General features: G+C 41.3%; 1 protein-coding gene across 1 annotated transcript in view; it reads left to right on the top strand.

Annotated features, from left to right (window-relative positions):
- The window catches only part of clybl (citrate lyase beta like), a 54,171-nt gene that overhangs the window by 12,166 nt on the left and 22,170 nt on the right, over positions 1-19,835 (top strand). Inside the window, exon 2 of the mRNA XM_070915221.1 lies at positions 17,885-18,098. Coding sequence (XP_070771322.1) covers positions 17,885-18,098 — 214 coding nt within the window. The remainder of the gene's footprint in view (positions 1-17,884; positions 18,099-19,835) is intronic.

Here is a 19,835-nt window from a genome sequence, read left to right as displayed (position 1 = left end):
TTTACCCCCGCCCAGCTACAGATCTGCACTGTGAAAATACCCACAAGGCCTATCTACCCATATGTAGTGTTGCAGATTTTGATTATGCGCCACCGGCATCACACCCCAGCAGGGTATATCCAAACATGAAAATTAATTCACAGCTAAATGCTGCTATATGCAGTCTGAGAGGGAGAGGAGAGGAGAAATCAAACACAGGTTTACACTAGTGAGCAGCCCTAGTATTAAGAAAGAGAGCCTAAAGGCAGGCAGAGATGGCAGTGTTCATTAATGTGCAAAGCAAATGTAACAGTTACATCCCCCCTGCCCCTTTATACAACACACATGTCCACACACACATAAATGCAATGGTCATTTCAATAGACGGAATTGCGGGGGAGTTCAAAGGACATAAAAAAAAAAAACACCTAAATGAAATAGATTCATTCAGAAATAGAATGAAATAAATATTCCCAGAGCTGCTGAAAAATCAAGTTAATGAAAAAGGAGAATAAAATCAGCATAATGAGCTGTGATTGTAAACAGAGCTGAGAGCTACATTGATCAGTCTGAAATGAGAAAGTCTGTGTCAAGCTGCTCTGTGTTTATAAAGCAAACTTGTTACCTCAAAGCTTGGGGATGTTGTCCACCAATATACCTCAGATTTTCAAGTTTTCTTTTCTTTCTCTAAATACTTTTAAATCATGAGCTATATAAAGAAAAAACATTTTCTCCATTTGATATGTTTTCTCAAGTTGAAGGTATTGGTGACTTTTTAGCTGCAGCTATAGCGTCATTTTAGACTGTCTGTTATGAACTTTAGCATGAAAGAACTTGGGCATGACTTTGTCTCAGAGCAATGCAAATGGAATTGCCCCCCGATGGTTTGGAATGCACCCAGCTGGCCTTTAAAAGGTGATAATTGGAAAATACAGGATGAAGCCACAGTCAAAGTGGGGACCTTGTGTTAGACTGAGTTAGCCGTAGCAAGGGTGGAGGAGAGAGAACAGGAGAAATGTAGGAAGAAAACATGGAGAGGAAGAATCAAATGCATACATTTCAAATGTCTTTTTATTTTATGTTTTCGCTTTGTATTTTGATTCCAATGTGCAAAATGCAAACAGAATCCAAGCTATGTAAATACACTAGAAAGGAGGTGCACGTGGGATAAGAAATAGTTTGCAATTAGACATAAAGACCAAATAGTCAAAAAGTCAATTGCAAATTGACATAGTACACATTCCTGCTTCGCCTGTCCCTATTTCAAGTTCAGGTTAATTTATAAGATGCTTTTAAAGACAAAACAAGTCTTTAGATCATCATATCCTTGCTGTGTACTGACTTTTTAAATAATAGCACCATTTTAAACAATCTTCTTTCGACGAACTTAAAGTTAAACTAACTAATTTACAGTGTTATTTGACGTCAACTATTCAGTGTGAGCAGGTCTGCAAGTTGCTGTACTGGTTCAATTTGTGTGTGATTTAATACTCTTTTATTCTATTAAAGTAGTAATCCTTAAGATTTCAGTCCTGGTTGATTTGATGACTCCTGTGGTTACTGGTGGTACTGGCCGGTGTGTTTTTAAATAATGCAGATCTTAGAGTTCCCATCGAAATGCCAATGGATTGACCACTGGGGGCAGCAAACTTGTCCTAAGCAGTAACTCTTTCAAAAAGGAAAAAGAAGAAGTGCAACTTGTGCATCTGTTTGCGGTGCACCCAAACAACCTGTGGATTGAGAGGAGTCATCGTGTCAGGTTGTTTTAATTGAGAACACTGAAGGAGACAATGTCATCTGTCAAAATACTGAACTCCTGATCACAATTTGTCATCCGCATTAAGTAACGTGTGCATGCACCAGCTTTTGTCCTCCGTTTCAAGCAGTTACAGAACACCTCCTGAAAAAAGGCTTCATAAATGGTATCAAAAATGGGGTTTCATATAATGAAAATCTTCCAGATTATAACTTAATCACATCATAGCAACCACTGGGAAGATGATGTCCAACTAAACGCTTTGATTGGAAAATTCGCTTTAGAATTTCCTAAGGGAGCTACTGAGAGAAAGCTAAAAAGCACATCCTTACTAATTTATAAAACCTGACACAGCATTCCTTTACTTCTCAGGAAGGAAGTGTAGTGGGGAGGTCAGGGGGCCTATACAGGAGCTCTTCCCTTTTACAAGGCAACATTCAAAGCATTTCTTCACTCCTCTCCTTGTGTTAGCCCAACCTAGTGTAAGCCTGCCCATCCGGTCTCCATTGCTGTGTTCTCTTCCAAGAGAATGTGACGGTGATAAGGCTCTTTTGAAGTCCAGCTTTACTACAGGACCTCTAGAGAGGGAGAGAGCCAGCTGCTAAACTGGAGAGAAAACGAAGCCAGCTATCTTTTACTTTTTTTGAGATTCAAATTTGAGGTTTAGTTCACATTTCTAGTCAAAGATTTTTTGATATGTTCGGGATATCTTTTACCTTTATGATTCAGAATCTCTCCCTCTGTTTGCAGTTGAATAAGAACAAAGGTATCAAGGGTGATTTATTGTCATGAGATCATATATACAAACATTTACATATGTGTATACACCCAAACAGTATGTTTAGTATGTGCAATGTCAGTGTAAAGTTTCATGTGTGCAGAGTGCAGAGGATGATTTGAGGAGTCTGACAGCAGGAAAGAAGCTCTGTAGTCTGGTGGTACAGCAGCAGACACTTCTGTATTCATGAAATGACCATGTTTTTGTGTGGATTGATAAAAGAAATTCCATATCATAACATTTCAAAAACATTTTGGTCATTAGGCTATACTCCAGTTAAAACAGTCAACGGTCATGCCCTGTGTCAATCAGCAGACATTTCCAGCAAGAGTATGCCGACACCCTTTCTGCACTCTGTTCAGGAAACTTTTTACTAACTCCAAATGGAATCTTCTTAATGACTTCCTGTACCTGATGCCTGTAATTGCTGTCTGGATTCCAGCAACGTACAGGTTTGGCTGTACTCCCGACTTCTGACCTTGACATTGCCCTTCTGTTGTTCAGGAATCGCCATTGAGAATAATGTCTATGTCAAGCGCTCAAGTCATATTACAGGAGAATGAACATTTGACTCTTTATACACACTTCAGTCATGGACAAATACTCACCATTCACACAAGCACATCAGCTGTACTTCCATAGGGCATACACTATCACTGTTATATCATAGAATTACACAAGACTTGCACGACTTTAGGCCCCATTAAAGGAAAAATTAGCAATCAGCCAGATTGGTTGAATAATTGTATAATTTCCCCTCTGGGATCAATAAAGTATTTCTGATTCTGATTCTGGTTAGGCATTGTTGTAATTCCATAGTCCAATAATGCTGTAGTCATGTCCTGTTATAGCAAAACCATTCAGCACTACATTCAGGTTTTCCTATCTTTGTAGTGTGGATAAAGTATGGTAAGTGATCTTCTTAAATGCTAATATGTTCTAGTAGGGGAAAAAATATGTACCTCTAACTCTTTCACACTTACAGCCTGGAAAAACCTGTATTTGACAATTGAAAGAGCCTGTGATGGCTTTACTATGAAAGGGTGAACGGGATGGTAAGATACGGTAACTACATAGTTACTATAACAACCCACCGGTAGGCATTAGCAGTTAGTCCTGGCCCTTTCAGCCATAATTTTCATTACACTCAATCACAAATATATATGGCCATTATTGTAAAGTGGAACTTGTTCCCCTGACTTCCACATAAGAATAAATAAATAAATAAAATCCAATAATGTTTCTGCACATTCTGTCCCATTTTGTGGAAAAGGCAACCATTTTTAATGATATCCCCTTCATCTTGTGTGATCTATACTGAAAGGTCTTCATTGCCAAGCTAGTCACAAAATATTATGTGCTTTTAATACATGGTTTCAGCCAAACATGTTGAAAATGTGACGTTGAGTTTCCATGATCCTCCCAGTAAGGGAAGGAAGAGGCACTGGTTATTGCCCACCCCCACCCACACCACACCTTTTAATGGAGAAATAGGCCAAGGTAGGGTCCTGCTCTTTCCCTGTCACTTTCCACATTGTGGATGGGTCTGTGTTTATGTTTCTGAATGTTTCATCTGCTAACACAGCATTATTAGCTTTGCTACATGGGTCATTACAGCCAGTATGACAACGTAAGACCCTCAGTTCACCATTAGACCAACATTCGTCAACCTTTGTCTCTTTCTAGAACTATCACACTGTAGTGCATGGAGTGGAGTCTCATTGTCCGTAGTGTGGAAGAGTAAAAGTGTTGGCATCTTGCTGTAGTTTTCGGTTTTGCATGATATTGACGTGTGGAATCTCTGTCACACTATGAAGACTCAGGGCTTCAGGGCAGTTTGTCTGAAATTTGCTTTGACTTGGCAATTTACTAAAATCAGGTGTTGAGCCAAAGAGGCAGGTGCCAAAAGTGTCATTATTCAAAGATGTGTACTTCCTCCCCCAAACCTTAGACCTACATACGCTCCAAACAAATCATCCTTTTGATCTTACAATAAGGTTTTATAACAACTTTGTCAGCTACTAAAAAAAAGTCTTGTCACACGTTGATTTTTATTTTGCATATAATCTATATTAACGGTACATTAACATTATCAAACAGTTCTGGTCCTTTGGAATACTGCAACGCCGTAAAACGAAAGCAGTGTTTGTGGGGCTCTTGCACTTTCATGGGGCTCACTGACTCATCAGCGGCTGTGTTGCAGGGAAAGTCTGTACAAGAATTCTCTCCATGTGGTGCACAACACCCGCAGCACACAGGGCTCTGACAATCTGACGATCCCAGCTTCCTATTTGCATCACAGCTTTTGCTACAGGAAATGTGTTGTTGATTTAATGATGTGGTGGTGAGTAGGCCTGTTGTTGTGGAGGACACGTTTTTCTGTATTTTTTTTTTCTTATGTATTTGACGTAATAGAGCCATAACGCCATAACGTTAGATGTGAGGATTAAACTTGGATACAACTAGCTTTACATTATCAAATAATTTAATTACTGTTGTCAGGCCATTTTTTGGTATAGTTCCTACCAGCTTATTTCTTATAATGTGTGTAGTTATTGCAAAAATGTGTAATAATTCATGTAGACAAGAGACAAGCCAGATGTAGTAGCTAAGTGTTAATGCAGAATGTGTAGGCATACCTCAATCATGTAAGGTCCCATGGACCGTCTAGAAGGGCTTTCAGCTTACAATCCTTTTTTATGTGGGGTGTGGGGAGGGGCTTTGGGCTGCAATGGGGGGTTGTGGCCTATATAATACTTCCATGGTTTTGGCAGTCAGATTTTCAAGAAACTTCCTGGTGTGTCAGGATCAATCGGGCCTAAGCCAGTCTTAATTAAAGGCTTGGGGCTGGGCAGAAGTCGAGGGCAAAAGGCATCCCTGTTGGTTAAAAGAATGAAGCGTCTGTCATTACAACACCATAGGGAGCATCAGCTTTATTACTTAAAATTCCTGTTTTAAAAATTCTTACCATTCAATGAAAATGATGGTTTACGTATATATCTTTTCCCCAGTAGAAATTAGGGGGTGAAGCAGCACCATGGTAAAAAAGGCACCTCATATTTTGATTGTTTTGTGGTTATTTTATTTACAACAAAGAAGTGACAAAACGGAACAACACCTGTAAAGACAAGAAAAGTGATGTATTCAAGATTTATGAAAGAAGTGTAATGCTCAGTCCTTTGTGGGAAATATCCACTCTTCTCTATTAACAGCATTTTTAAGCATACTTGAGTAATGGAAAGATGTTTATTACAAAAAGAAGGATTTTTGCAGTACACCGTCTTGAAGCCCTTCCTTATTTATCGTCACGTCCTCTCATTGCTTGTTAAATAGTACAATGGTACAAGAGTGTTAGAAGCTGAAGCTTAAAAGTAAAGTTCACAGTAAATGAGTGAGTTTCCAATGATCTTGGCTACTGAAGCAGTTGTTTCCAAAGTTTAAAATATTTTCAGTTGCAAAGCAGATGCAGTTATAATTTTCAACCACTTGGGGGCACAGGCAACTTACATGGAAGAGATGAGGAGCTCTGAGCTGGAGTGTGAGTGTTGTATGTGTGGTAGGGTTCATTAATTAAATGGAATATGATCCAAAAGACTCTGCTCACTCATGACACATCATGTCCCACAAGAGAGGAAATAAGATAAATGCCACAGATGTCCCCTTTTCTCTGTCCTGTTTTTCTCTGGTTGTTGTTTCCCTCCAAATCCAAACGTCAGACAGACAGCGCCTTAGTATGTTTTGGTCTCCTGAGTGGATCTTTCCAGTACACCCATCTGTCAGACTTTTTTCCGAGGTCCGAGGAGGGGTACGGGGGCGTGTTTGTCTGGGCCGGGGCGGGTGGATGGGTGGGGGCAAGAGATCAGACGCAGTACATATCACATCGTAGGCCAAATATCCTAATAGTCTGATGTACCATCTGATCTACTGTCCCAGTCATATCCATATGCAGGGCTTATCCAGGCACAACCAAGCCCAGATTGTCCCATCTAGTGCAAGTTGAAAGACATTTTTTTTAGCTTGCCCCTGCAACTACGCTTGTCCATTTCTTGCTTTCTCCCTGTTTCTCTACTTCAGACTCAACCAGTGCATCTGCTTTATCCTTCATCAACACCCCTTCATTCTCATCCACCTTCCCTTCCCATTGATTTGTCTTCCCCACCAGAGCACCCTTGACACCTGTAGAGTCAACCAGGCATCGTCTCTTCTGCTTCAACTCTAAATCCTAGTTGAGTTGACTTGCGCACAAGTGAAAGTGACTTCAAAATGAGCAAATACTTTTTATTGTATCCTGTTTAGATGCTCTTCCATGACAGTCAGCTTTGAGGGTGTATCAGCAGTTGTTTTATCTTTTTAGATAATGAACTTTGACATCCAGCAGCAACATCATTTATTATGCAAATTTGAGGCTGTACCATTTGTGAGCAGTGAGAAGTGTCCTCACCCGCAGAACTAATACTGTTAATGCATTCATATCATGGAGGGTTATGTAACTGTGCTAGCTGAGATGGAAAGTGCAGCCACCTCGCCAGTCTTAATGCATTCAAGCTCCACAGTGTCAGATGGCCCCAGTGATCCAGGGGGCTCAAGATGGCAATGCTGTTTTACAGTCCGGATATGTGTGTCTGTGTGCGGACCAGAATGTGTGTGTGCTGCAGTGTTTGTTAGATTAGGCGCGGATGTGTGTATCCATATGGTTCGGTGGTGACACATTTGAATCGTTCGGCCCTGTGCCAAATATATGTAACAGACATAAGTGTGTGTGTGTGTGTGTGTCACACTGTCTTTATACTGAACCCTTTCCAACCTTGTGTGTGTTTTTGATGGGCGTTTATTGTTTATATCCAAGTAGGCCTATTTAGGTCATGTGACCTGTGTATAGTCATGTGACAGAGTCTGTATCAAGCAACCAACCCAATAGGTGGGGGGTGGATTAGTTAACCCATGTGTCAAGGGAAGCTAGTCCCAGTGCATGCTGGACTCTTTGCTTTGCCATTGGTTGAGAGGCTGCTTAAAAGTAAACGGCAATCAATCCTCCCTGGCTCCCTGTCTCTCTCCCTCTCTTTCTGTCGTTGCAGACAGACCCGGTGACATGAGTTGTGGGGAAAGCTCCCCACCTCTACTCCGCCTCTTTTCTCCCATGCACTGTAATCCTGACACCGAAAACCGCCCCTCAGAGAAGAAGTGTCAGCCTCAGAATAGAGCGTGCAGTCGGCTCCCCCCCTTTTCCCCCTCTGGTTAGCATGTTAGAGAGTGCTAATGTTGATGGAGGTGACAATTAACTATACAATGATCACAGTGATGGCGCTTGTACTGCTGCCTCACAGCCTTGCTAAAGAGATAAGTGACTGATCTCAACACGACTGGGACTGGGCAGATGACAGATAAGCACATAAAGGGACAGTTACTTTTGGTGAACATAGTGTAAGCTTGCCTACCAGATGTTCTGCAAGCTTTCTATTCTGCATATTTGACTTGCTAATATCAGCAGCCTATTTATAGTTCTCGTTGAAGCTTTGAGGTGATGACTTCACATCATATATGTATATAAGATGAATCGCTATGTTAAATGTTGCTCTTTGAAAACAAGATTTCAACCGTTAACCTGAGAAAGGGCTCAAATTCCATTCAATGCAAGTCAGTAGGGAAATGCCACAAGCTGCGTCCCGAAGAATAGGGACTTGCTTTATTTGTGCCATAGACTGGTAAGCACACAAGTGCACACATTCGCTGCCACTGCTGCTAACTTCTTTGCCAGGCACCCGTGGCTGACTCTGAAAAACAGGGGAAATGTTTTGGAGACACAACCTGAGATATTGACCACCTCTCAGCCCCCACTGTCAGGTTGTGAAACAGCCCAAAGATATTTGCATGAAATAAATGAGAATCTCTCTCACGTCCAGCTCTGCCCCGGCCAAAGGTTTACTGTCGCAGATGCATGCTCCATCTGGCCCTGCTCTCCTCATCTCCAGTCTATAACTGTTCAGATACACCATCATGGTTCTTGCTTGATTATGGATGATATTTGTTAGAGGACTCAAATTATAATCTTTTAACTTTAGCACCTTGTGTTAAATGCAGCAGGGCATATATTCCAATTAATTAGGATGAAGTATGAAGCTGGATACCAAAGTTAAACAAGTGTGAGCTATCATAGCATCTCCAAAGTGAGTCATACCTCTTTGTTTGTCCTGCCTTGGATTTGGAGTAATACAAGGTTGAAGGGGGTCAAGTGGTCCTCTATCCTGAGCAAACATGGACATGGTGACAGCCGTTGGGACAACAAACCTCCACGAGAACCAGGCTGTCCTGCCAACATTCTCCCCGCCTCTCCACTACCAGCACGACTCCCCTCACCCCTCAGCCCAGGGCTGTGATCCTGCATAGCCAGCATAATGAAGCCATATAAGCCTGTTATTTGCTGCTTTATGGCTTGTTTTATGAAGGTGAGCTGACAAGCAGCTCCCAGAATGGTTCCTGTCACTTTAACAGACAGCATTACCAAGAGAAAAGGAGCGTTGGGGAGGGAGGGCAGGGCAGGCTGGAGAATGGGCCAGGGCCTTTATGTTAGCCCTGCCAGGGCTTTGATGGGTAGAGGTCTGGCTGCAGGCTATCACTGGTACATTTTACGTCTTCCACCTTTTGTCAGGAAGACATTATTGACGTTTGACCTATGTTCTTATTCCCACCTCCTCTTCACTAATCAATTACCACATCGATCCATTAATCAGACAGGGTGATAGCCAGTGAAAGGGCCCGTGGGTATGTGTGAAGAATTGTGGGTTGGCCTCAGGCTATCGTGGAGGAGGGCCTTCACTGGTGGAGTGCACTGTTCAGCATTTGGCATACAACAAGTAGTCCTAGCCCTTACTTTAGAGGCATGTGTAGGTTCTTATTCACATATACAATGCATGAAATCCGTATGTGTGTTTGTGTGAAAAGTGATTTATTAATGTAAGCTAAATGAATCTGATTTTCTAAACTGCCATCTTTTCACACAAATTCCTCTCCTGGGTGCACGGAACGTCATGGATGAATTTCAAATTAGGCCTAGCCATTCATTTAAGATATTGCACACTCAAATTCCCACATAGCTGTGTGTGTGCGTCCCCTTTACTGAAAAAATATTTATTTCCTGCAATGGGAAATAAAGAAAACACAGTTGTTCCCAGTCTAGAAGCCAACCGGGTGAAAATCGGCAGGAAGTGTTCTTATTAACGAAGCGTTATTTAGTATGACTTCTGAAACATTGGCTCGAATATCAGCAGCCATTACACTGTGTTCCTTAAAACAAGGATGCTTTTTGAATGAGCGCAAACATGTTTTTGTCCATCTGACTGTTTCCATGGAGGTTAGGCAGTAGCATAATTGTGGTTAGGGCACACAGAAACAGATCAGACACACAGACAGCCAACAGATCAAAACGGAAGCTGCGGGAGCGGAACCCACCACGTTTTGATTAGGTTTGGTTTCGGTTTGGTGTGTGCAGACTAAAGCCATCACCCCAGTCCATCTCTGCCCTTGCCAAGTTGTTTGCCAAAACAGGGAAAGATTTGGGAAAGAAAGTTAGAGAGAGAAAAGCTGTGGGCTGTTATAGTCCACCCCCCTCAGGCTTACCAGGGTCCAGCCGACAGTCACCCAGCTCTTGTGGGTTTAGTGAATTGAGAAGACACTACTTGTGTGGATTTTTCAATTCTTCAACATGTCATTTGGCCGGGAGTGCTATTGTCCCCTGCTCCTTTTCTCCCTGCTCCTTCTGCCGAGACGAGTCGTGTCATCCCCTCGTGATCAGCACTTTTGTTGCCTTTGTTTTTGGCCCTACCTCAGAAGTCCATCTTGTCTTTTATGTCCCTGCCTTTCATGCATAAGGGAACAGTTGTGGCCTGTTGTGGGGCTGTTCCACTGCATTTCCACCAGTGGGGTTTCCTTTCATTCTCTTTAAAGTACTACAATGGGGCTCTGACGGCCTGAATGGCCAATGCAGAGTGCACAATCCTACAGAGCCCGCTCATTTTGTTTTGCCAGAGTCAATAAAAATGCTAAGTTAAAAGCTAACCCCCTTATGCCCTCCTCGAATGGAGCGACTTGTTTGACCTTTTTAAGCTCCCCTCTCAATTAACTTTTAATGATAAATTCATTGATTTTTTACTGTCATCTATTATTCTACACACATGCAATGTTGCATTGTGTTATTAATTTCTTTATTTCAAATTAATTTAGCCTATACTGTATATACAGCATGAATTACTCAATGATCAATACTGACTTGAATGGATTTATCATGTTGTCTATGATAGCCAGAGAGAGAGAGGGCTCGACAGACGACTACCATCAAAACTGTCATCAAAACCAGCTTGTAACTCTTGCAAATGATAGCTCTGGTGTCCTTTTGATTGTCCTGATGACTTTTCCCTGTCCTGAGACCTAGATAGAGACATCCCCGTTCTTCTCAGGAGGAGTGGGATTTAACTAGTTTTATGTTGAGGGATGAGAAAAGAGAAGAAAAAAGTCTGCTGTCGTCTCTGGGCATTACGGCAAAGGCCTTGCATAAAAGCATTGTGTGCCGATTTGTGAGCTGGGAGAAAGCCGGGGACTTTGAGAAGGATTACAGGTAGGCAGACATTGGCTGCTGAAGATAACCGCCATGACTTCATCCTCATTGTGTAGATTAAGGCATAAAACCCAAACTAATGAGACCGGAAAGGGGGAGAAGACATGGATGGGAGGAGGTGTAAGGGGTATTGTTGATTGTGACGGACATTGTCACTGGAATTAGCTTTTTAAAGTGAGAAGAGGAAGATGTGGGCCCAGTGGTGTTATAATCTGAGGAAGAGAGATTTTAAAAAATGGACGCTCCAATCTCTGCGCCAAACATGACATGCTAAATTTAGTTGGCTGAAGACTTGGGTTAGAGTAGGGTAAAACATGATCTCTTCTGCATGTAAGAGTAAGGTATTGCATTTTTATGATGCCAGTGGAACAGCATGTGTTGCTTTCTCAGAGCATATTGAGTATCTGGTGTTGGTTCTTTTAAATCAGTTGTTCGTTTGGTAACACAATACTACAGTACAGTCAATTCAGTCATCAACAAAATGTTCCAGTGTGCTTTTGTCTGAGAGACCAGCCCCCAGTAAACTCTGTAGCCCCCAGTTGATCTTATCTGGAGGGGGACGGATTGCTCATCCCAAACTCCAATTTGCTGGAGGGCAAGCAAAGAAAGCAGGGGGGAGAAAAGAGAAAAAGTAGAGGAAAAGTGTCTGACTCTTTTTCCTTTCCCTGTCTTGGGTGTCACTGCTTAATTTTTCAGCATTTCTCTGCCATCCAATTGTGTCTTCAGACCTGAGGCAGTGTGAAAATAAAAAACCCCACTCATACAGCATCATGCTGGGAGGAGGGCCATGTGTGAGGAATGCTTCTGCTCTCTTTTTCATTCTAAAAAACAAAAAGTGTCAGACAGGCAGGTGGACACTAAGCTAGGTAAATATTGATGACTTTTTGACCATTTTATTTCCCACCCGCAGACAGCTTTCTGCAGACGGAGAGCCTGTTTATGCTTCAGACACATCGATTTCCTCCCTACTCTTTATTCATCTTTATTTTCACCAAATTTAATCTGGAATCTTAAGCACCACCGACCTCAAAATGTAGTTTGCATATTAAGAAGTAGTTGATTATTGTGGGGTAGAAACACAGATCTTTAATTTTGAGCATTTTAGACACAGCTTCTGTCTGCACCACCATGCTGAAGATAATTGTGGAAATCTACATATTGAGAGGGAGGCTGTCGCCAGGGTCTGTTTTGGAGTGGGCCTCTTGTTATCTGCTGTAATTCATGTGGTAGGATGAATATTACCACCTGAATTAGGCTATTATGCTGCCAGGTGGAGGCCAGTAGAGTTACAGGAAATGGTGATCATCACGTCATGATAATGAAGCAATTACTACAGGCTATTCATAATACAATACAACACAATAGTGGCTACATATTATGTCATAGATCTTATGTCAAGTTAAATATTTATTAAGATCTAATATACTCTTCCTTCCTGTTTCTATAGGCCAGAGTGTGGCATGCTGCAGCTGAAGAGGCCTAGTCTTTGACAGTTAATTAGTTAGTTGTTTTATTAAAAATTCATCCCAAAAAAGGGTTCCCCTCCTAGAACTCATCAGAAATTTGTATTTTGCTGAACTCATCATATAATAAGTAATAAAACATGAATTACGCTGAGCATCATGAATATTTCACTTTAACCTGTTTTGAGAAATAAAAAGTAAATGAAACATTATAAAATAAAGATTTCATCTAATACTAGAGGGTGTCATATGTTGTATAGACTATAAAGCCCCCTGAGGTAAATTTGTGATTTGCGATATTGGGCTATATAAATAAAATTGACTTGACTTGACATCTCACTAACCCAAATCCATGCAAAATGTCGAATACTTCCTCCAAATAATAGGACAAAATACGCTGATTGTAATTAACATTAACGTTTTCTGATCTGATGCCTCTAAAACCATTACAAATCACTGGAATGGTTGTAAATAAATCTGTTTAACTACAGCCGCTAGAGGTCTTTGTCACTTAAACATAAACAAATATTGTACTTGGGTGTTTGCTGAAATGACTGATACTGTTGCTTTTCGGTCTCAAAATGTCCCAGTTAAATATCTTTCGAGTGAGCCGCTGTTAAAGCACATTCACAAGTATTTTCCAAAGTCTGCATCCTCTCTCTTGCATGTCAAATGTTTGGAGGTTCCCATCCTGTATCACCACTGATGGCCGAAACTGGTGTAAACGTCTGGACTCCTAGAAATGTAACATAGCTCTGTGATGAGCTCTTTTTTTTTTTACATTTGACACATTCATGGAACCCCCAAATGCCAAAAGCATAATCTGAAACAGGACTCACAAGACTCACACAGTTATGTGGAAGTGTGAAATCTCAGGTCCAGGTTTGACATTTCTTATTGAGATGACCTGTTACCTTGAGAAATATTGGTGCATCTGTCTGGATTACATGACAAGGGATTTCAGAGATAAGGAGATGAAACTGGGGAACAGGAGCTGAATATGACAAACGTGTACATCAGTGACGGAGTTGTCTGACAGTGGTGGAGATAAGATGTGTAGTTCAAGGATATGTGGTTCAAGGTGCATTTTTTGTAGTCGGACACTACAGAGACCCTTACAGTGAGTGTCAGATCATCAGAAGCTATTCTGTTGGATTGAAGATCAGTTGATGGTTCTATACCAGGGAACGGCTTTGTCCAAGACACTCTCTGTTGTGTGTTGGGGGAAGGCAAACACAAATCTGCATATAAAATGCTGCTCAGCCAGAATGGAGAGGTGCCAAATATTGTAGAGGAAAATAAGCCTGAAAGTTTGTAAGAACAGTGTTTTTTTTTTTGTTTTTTTTTTGGCTGTTGATAATAATTACTTGCTAGACAGCAGGTTCAAATATGACATACTGTACTGCTGGGTCTTCAAAACTCATGTACATGCCTCAGGAAGGCCCATGTCTAGTCTAACATGGAGCTCACCACCCTCTTACTGCATTCCACCTCCCTATCCTCCCCTCAACCTCCCCCCTTTAGTGCCACATTGGGCCTGGGTCTACTGCTGCCTCTCTGCTAATGAGAACCAGTCCCATCCAGCACCATATAAACCCACGAACACACACTTACCTCTGATCTCAGACCAGTAAACGTAGTCACTGTGGCCAGGTCTCACCACTTTACAGCTGCTAATTTAGCCACACAGCCCCGTGTTATCATAACCTTTCATGTAAAAAAGAAAGGAAAAGAGGGGAGAGGAAAAGAAATTGGTAACGTAGGTGCATATGGTACTTTGGGGACTGTTAAATATATAGAACACAACTATGTAGTCATCTAATAATGGGAAATGTGCACCAGATGTGAGATGGTGTAAATAAAAATATCCAGATTGCGTGTAATATATGGAAGTGATTGGTGCCTAAATCCCCTTTGGTTACAGCTCTGCTCAAATCTATCTGTGATGTTTATGGCCACCTGATGTTATAAGCAGCTCCTTTGGGGTTTTTATGGGAAATTTGAAATGTTTAATATTACATTTATGACCATAATGTAAAAACAGCACCAGATTAAAGTAAATCAATTAATTAAAAGAATTGCAAATAAGCTGCTTATAGATGTGGTCACATTTGAGTTATATTGACCAGACATATACGCCACACGGATGTTTCTTTTTTAAGTTTGGTGGTTGTCATTGGCTTGGTCATTCTCAGGGTATGTAAAAGCAAATCTTAATTGATTTAGGTGTATGCTACTTACCATATTGTTGACAATACTTTCCTTTGTTTTCTGTCTGCACAATTTTTGGGCCAAGATTTTTTGGGGACAGAAAAGAATTAAGGTTTGCCATGTTTCCTAGATTTTTGCAACAGTGGACCACAGCAATATTACAAAAAGGTAAAGGAATTGTAGGCTCTGAACAGAAAGTTGAAAAAGATTGGTAGGCAAGACCACCTTTCTGAGAGGATGCCATTAAGTTTGTTCATAGTCTCTGATGGAACTGGTGTCTGTTAACAGAAGAGAGTGAAATTCAGCTTGCATATAACATCATCTGTCATGTAAAGCTCAGCTACATCACCTTTTGGGTGGTGGACTGAAGACGTTAACATGGGCTCTGGGAAATTATACTGGGTATTTTTCACCACTTTCTGATATGTTCTAATGTATGGGACTCCATAAGCCTCGCTGCTACTTCCTGTCCGCCTGCCTACATATCATCTCTTTAGATAGTTATTTTTTTAAGGAGAACCAAACATGTTGTAGTTATTTCCGTGTCAGGGTGAAAAAAAGTGAAATTACCTGCCTTCTTCACCCCTTAGTTACCAATTTATTGTAAAATGAGAGCTCCTGCGAGCTATGAAAGAGCAGAAAGAGGTAGCACAGTAGAATTAAGGGAAAAAATGGCTGATTTTGGTCTCTGTTATTGACCTCTGCTTCTCTTGTCTTGTCTGTAGCCAACATCAAGGCACCTCCATTCCCTTCCCCCGTTCTCAGTTTTCTTCCTTCATAATGAAACCTGCTCTTAAATTACAGCCACCATCTTTTTGTACTTCACTTATATTATAATATATTTGCCTTTTAAGTGGGCTCTTAGTATGGCTCTTTAACATTTCCCCTGGAGCTGTATGCACAGAATAGACTGATTTAATTTAGGTCTCAACAGCCCCCTCTTGCCCCCTACCACTCAGCACACCTCTGTCCTCTCATCCACTAGTTTCTTTTTTAATTTTACTGTTTGCTTTTTTTTCTCTCTTCCCTAACAATTTGGGCCCTGTAGCTTTTTTCCCCGGAAATAACTGTGAGCTCTGCTGATTTTCACTGGTCCACAATTCGCATGGTGGTGTGCCGGAGTCCTCCCGCCAACGTTTTCTATATTTTCTCTCCAAGCCTTTTGTGACTACTGTTCCCAGTCTGAATAGGCTCTATGTACCTGGAAGCAGTAAAATACTGGAAACAACCTGAATTGGTTTTAACTGCCTGCTACAACCGCAACATCTCAGTGTAGATTAGGCCTGATTGGGACTGGAGGGCATGTGGAAGCGTAGTTGACAGGATTAAGTGGCTATTGAAGTGACTTCAGCTCCTTTAGAGAGCAAAAGACAAGAAAAGAGAATAATTCAGCCCCCTTTTTCAACATAAGGAATACCCCCCTTCTCTTCCTCTTTTTCTCTTGTCTTGCTTAGGCAAAGGACACTATCTCCCAATATGATCCCTCGAAGGGCTTCTGATACCCAGCAAGAGTTAGTGGAGGAAGAAGCTGTTTCTCGCTGTAATTAGATATATCTGATCCTAAACATTTAGCTATTCATTAGGGACAATTGTTTCACGGGCCAGATTGACGGAACAAATAATTAAGACGTGTGTGCAGTGATTATGGTTATTGCTGTGCACAGTTGTGTGGGTGTGTGCGTGCGTGTATGTGATGGGAGAGGGAGGGGGACACAAGCCACTATAGCTGTGTGTGTTTGGGACTTTGTTTGTGAACCCTCGACACATTTGAGTGTGCATGTTGAGGTGGGACAACTGGTCAACCTGGTATTTCACTGTGTGGCAATCCAAGTAAATCATTTATATTTTCATGTTGTTAAGCTGGAAAACATGAATAACTTGATGCACGTTTTCCCCCTCGTTGTGCTGCAGCACAGTCGCTCAGTCAGTGCTGCTTAAAACATGAAATGCTTCTAAAAATAAAATAGCCACCAAAAACGGTTTGTTGCATGTTTTTCTAAACGTGTAAGAAGCATCCTCTGAAGAGCAAAGACACTGCAGAACATTTGAGAGAAGCCCAAAATGAAAAGAATAATGTACATGCTGTCAAGAGGTAACAGATACTATGTGGCTTTACTTAGAGAGGAGTTGTTTTGAACACACTTCAACAAAAACGTTTTTTTTTTTCTTTTGTAGATTTTAGTAATTAGTTGACTCTTCATCATCATTTATTTCTAAAAACCGCTTTCACAACTGCATTTACAATGCTGTACTGTACTTACTCTTGAACGTTTAAATGTATTTCACGTGTGACTGAAAGTTGTGCATAGCTGATTTATCTTTTAAAACTACATTTCTCTCTCGAAAGGTGTGCTAGCTCGGCAATATTAAATAATGTACCACTATTTTACTGATGTTCAATAAATATTGCAATGCAGCATTTTGTGATTGACATTGCAAATCACAATAGCATCTTAAAGTACCTGTACTTTTGATGATGTTTATCCATTTCGTCACTAATAGAGTAGAATTGTCTATAAAGTAGGTTATGCACCTACAGAATTCATAGTAGTAACAAAGATACAGAATTTAGCCTTCTGGGTTCCCCAAACTTCCATTTTTCCATGACTCAGCTCCAACCACCACTGACACCCCCCTACTCATTCACTCTCTGCCCTGCCTAGATATTCAGCAGTGTGGCATCATTAGCATATGACTGGCTCAGTGTTTGGGTGAGTTTGTTCTCCACAAAGAGAGCCAAAGCACAGGTCAGCGTCTCTCATCCACTTCAATGGACAGCTGAAGGGCAAACAGAACTCCCAAAATGAAACGTTTCCAGACTTTCACTCTAGTCTGGAGGAAGAAGCCTCCTTCTGGATCTTCACGTATAATATAAACACTGTAGATATTATGAAGATGAATGCAGCAACAACCTTTAATTATTCATTGCCCTTAGCCCTGTATTGATACTGTGTGTGCTCATGAGTAATGTATGCACCAAAGACATGCATTAGTGCATTCATATTACTACGGAGTGTTGTGTACGCAAACACATGTATATGTCTGTGTGCTGGCTGTGTGCTTAGGTATGTATATATTTTTGTTGACAGGGAGAGCGGTTGGCTCCTGCCCGCAGCCTGGCAGTTGTGTACCGAAGCATGGCGTCATCACCATCACTCGGCAGGCCCCTCGCTGCGCTACACACCCCGCAGGGCGGTTCTCTACTGCCCTGGCAATGATGAGCGAAAATTGAGGAAACTAGCCTCGCTGGAGGTCGACTGTGCCGTCTTGGACTGTGAGGATGGTGTAGCCCTCAGCAAAAAGGTACATAAATACACAGATGCTCATGTGTAAATGAAATGCAGCTTCGTATGAATGGGTCAGCAAGGAGCACACAAACCCCTTGCGTACAGCTGTGTGATCCTGAATGATTTTAATTCCATCTCTCTCCTTCAGACAGGTGCTCGGTCTTTATCACTGAAAGGAAAACTACCTAAGTGAGATGTTTAAAACAAGAACATTTCACCCTATTATGATGGTATAAAGGCAGTGGTGCCCCCCTATCAGGGTCCTTTTAAAACAAGGTGACCATGTCCCACTGGGTGAGCAGCGGGAAAGCGCCAGATGCAGCAGGTTAAAAGCATTCTCTTCCCGCCCACACGACCTCCCCATTGGTCCTGCTGAACTGCCCATGAAATTGTGATTGGAGAGTAGGATAAAGAAGGGGCCCGGGTAGTAAGTTAACTAACAAAGGTTTTTAAGTCATGATAATAAAGATGATTGATATGGCTGGAGGCTGTTCCTGTAGTAGATAAAGACAATAAGATGATGGCCTGTGTGACTGACAGGCTAAAACTGTGACCCTACGATGGTGTTGGTGGATGTCAGAGCTTCTGTCTTTATTAGAGGGGGAAATGTGGAGAGGAATGCAGCACTGAAGCAGCCATTCAGGCTTGAGGAGAATTCAGACTCTGGATTCTTGAGCTGTCAGCATGTGACTGCTCCATGTCTCTATTTTATTTCAACAAAAGTATCCTGCTACAACCCACTTATTTCTTTCACCAATCCACTCATTCCACATAAATCATTTGACAATATTTCTGACTTTATCTGAGTTTTGAATAGGATATGATTTAAAAAAAAAATCCTTTTCTCTGTTAGCAATTAGCTGGTGGGTTGTACAAGTAGAGAATAGCATTAGGCCCTGGTGTATGCTGTTAAAAACAAAGGGGAAAATGGATGGCATTAACTACAGGGCAGTTCCATTCCCTTAACATGCAGAATCAAGTCCCTCAGCAGGCTTGCCTCTCAGTCTTCCACTAACAGCACTCTGAGTAATGCACATCAAAATACCAGTACTGTACCTCAATTGTTCCCTGCCTAATAATCTCATTACTTTCTCCCTCTCTGATTTGGCTACATTAGCACCGCACAGTACAAAGCATGACATCAGGACAGATTTCAGCCATTTTTTGACACCATAGGTCCATGTTAACTTTAAAAGAGTCTGACACAGTGTACAAAAATCCTATAACCTATTATGTGTTTGCTAGGTTGCACTGTGTAATATAAAAATTAGTAATTTACTCAATAACAAAATGCGCCTTTCCTACTGGCATCCTTTCTTCACTTCCCACACTCTCAGCTTCTTTCTCCACTTTGGCAATTGGAAATCCATGGGGGTTGTTGTGTAGTTATACCTTCGCTTAAGATGATATTTTTTCCTGTTGGATTAACAGTGTGTGTGTGTGTGTGTGTGTGTGTGTGTGTGTGTGTGTGTGTGTGTGTGTGTGTGTGTGTGTGTGTGCGCGCACTGGAAGGAACACCACTAGGACATTTGTTGTGGATATTAATTTCCATGTTTTGAAATCGATTTGGCATAATCATTGTCATCACTTTTTCACTAGGTGTTCAAAAATTCAGTTTTAAAAAATGTTTTGTTTTTATTTGTCTTCTTTATTACATAAAAGGCCGCACTAAGGAAGTCATGCAATATATTTCTTAGGATGTTCCTGTTAAGAGATGCAAATTGTGGAGTTAGAAAATTGAAATTCAAACAAA

Source organism: Enoplosus armatus, chromosome 11 (assembly GCF_043641665.1).
Source record: "Enoplosus armatus isolate fEnoArm2 chromosome 11, fEnoArm2.hap1, whole genome shotgun sequence".
Classification (NCBI taxonomy): Eukaryota; Metazoa; Chordata; class Actinopteri; order Centrarchiformes; family Enoplosidae; genus Enoplosus; species Enoplosus armatus.
Note: the sequence above shows the minus strand (reverse complement) of the source record. Positions and strands in the feature narration are given on the sequence as shown.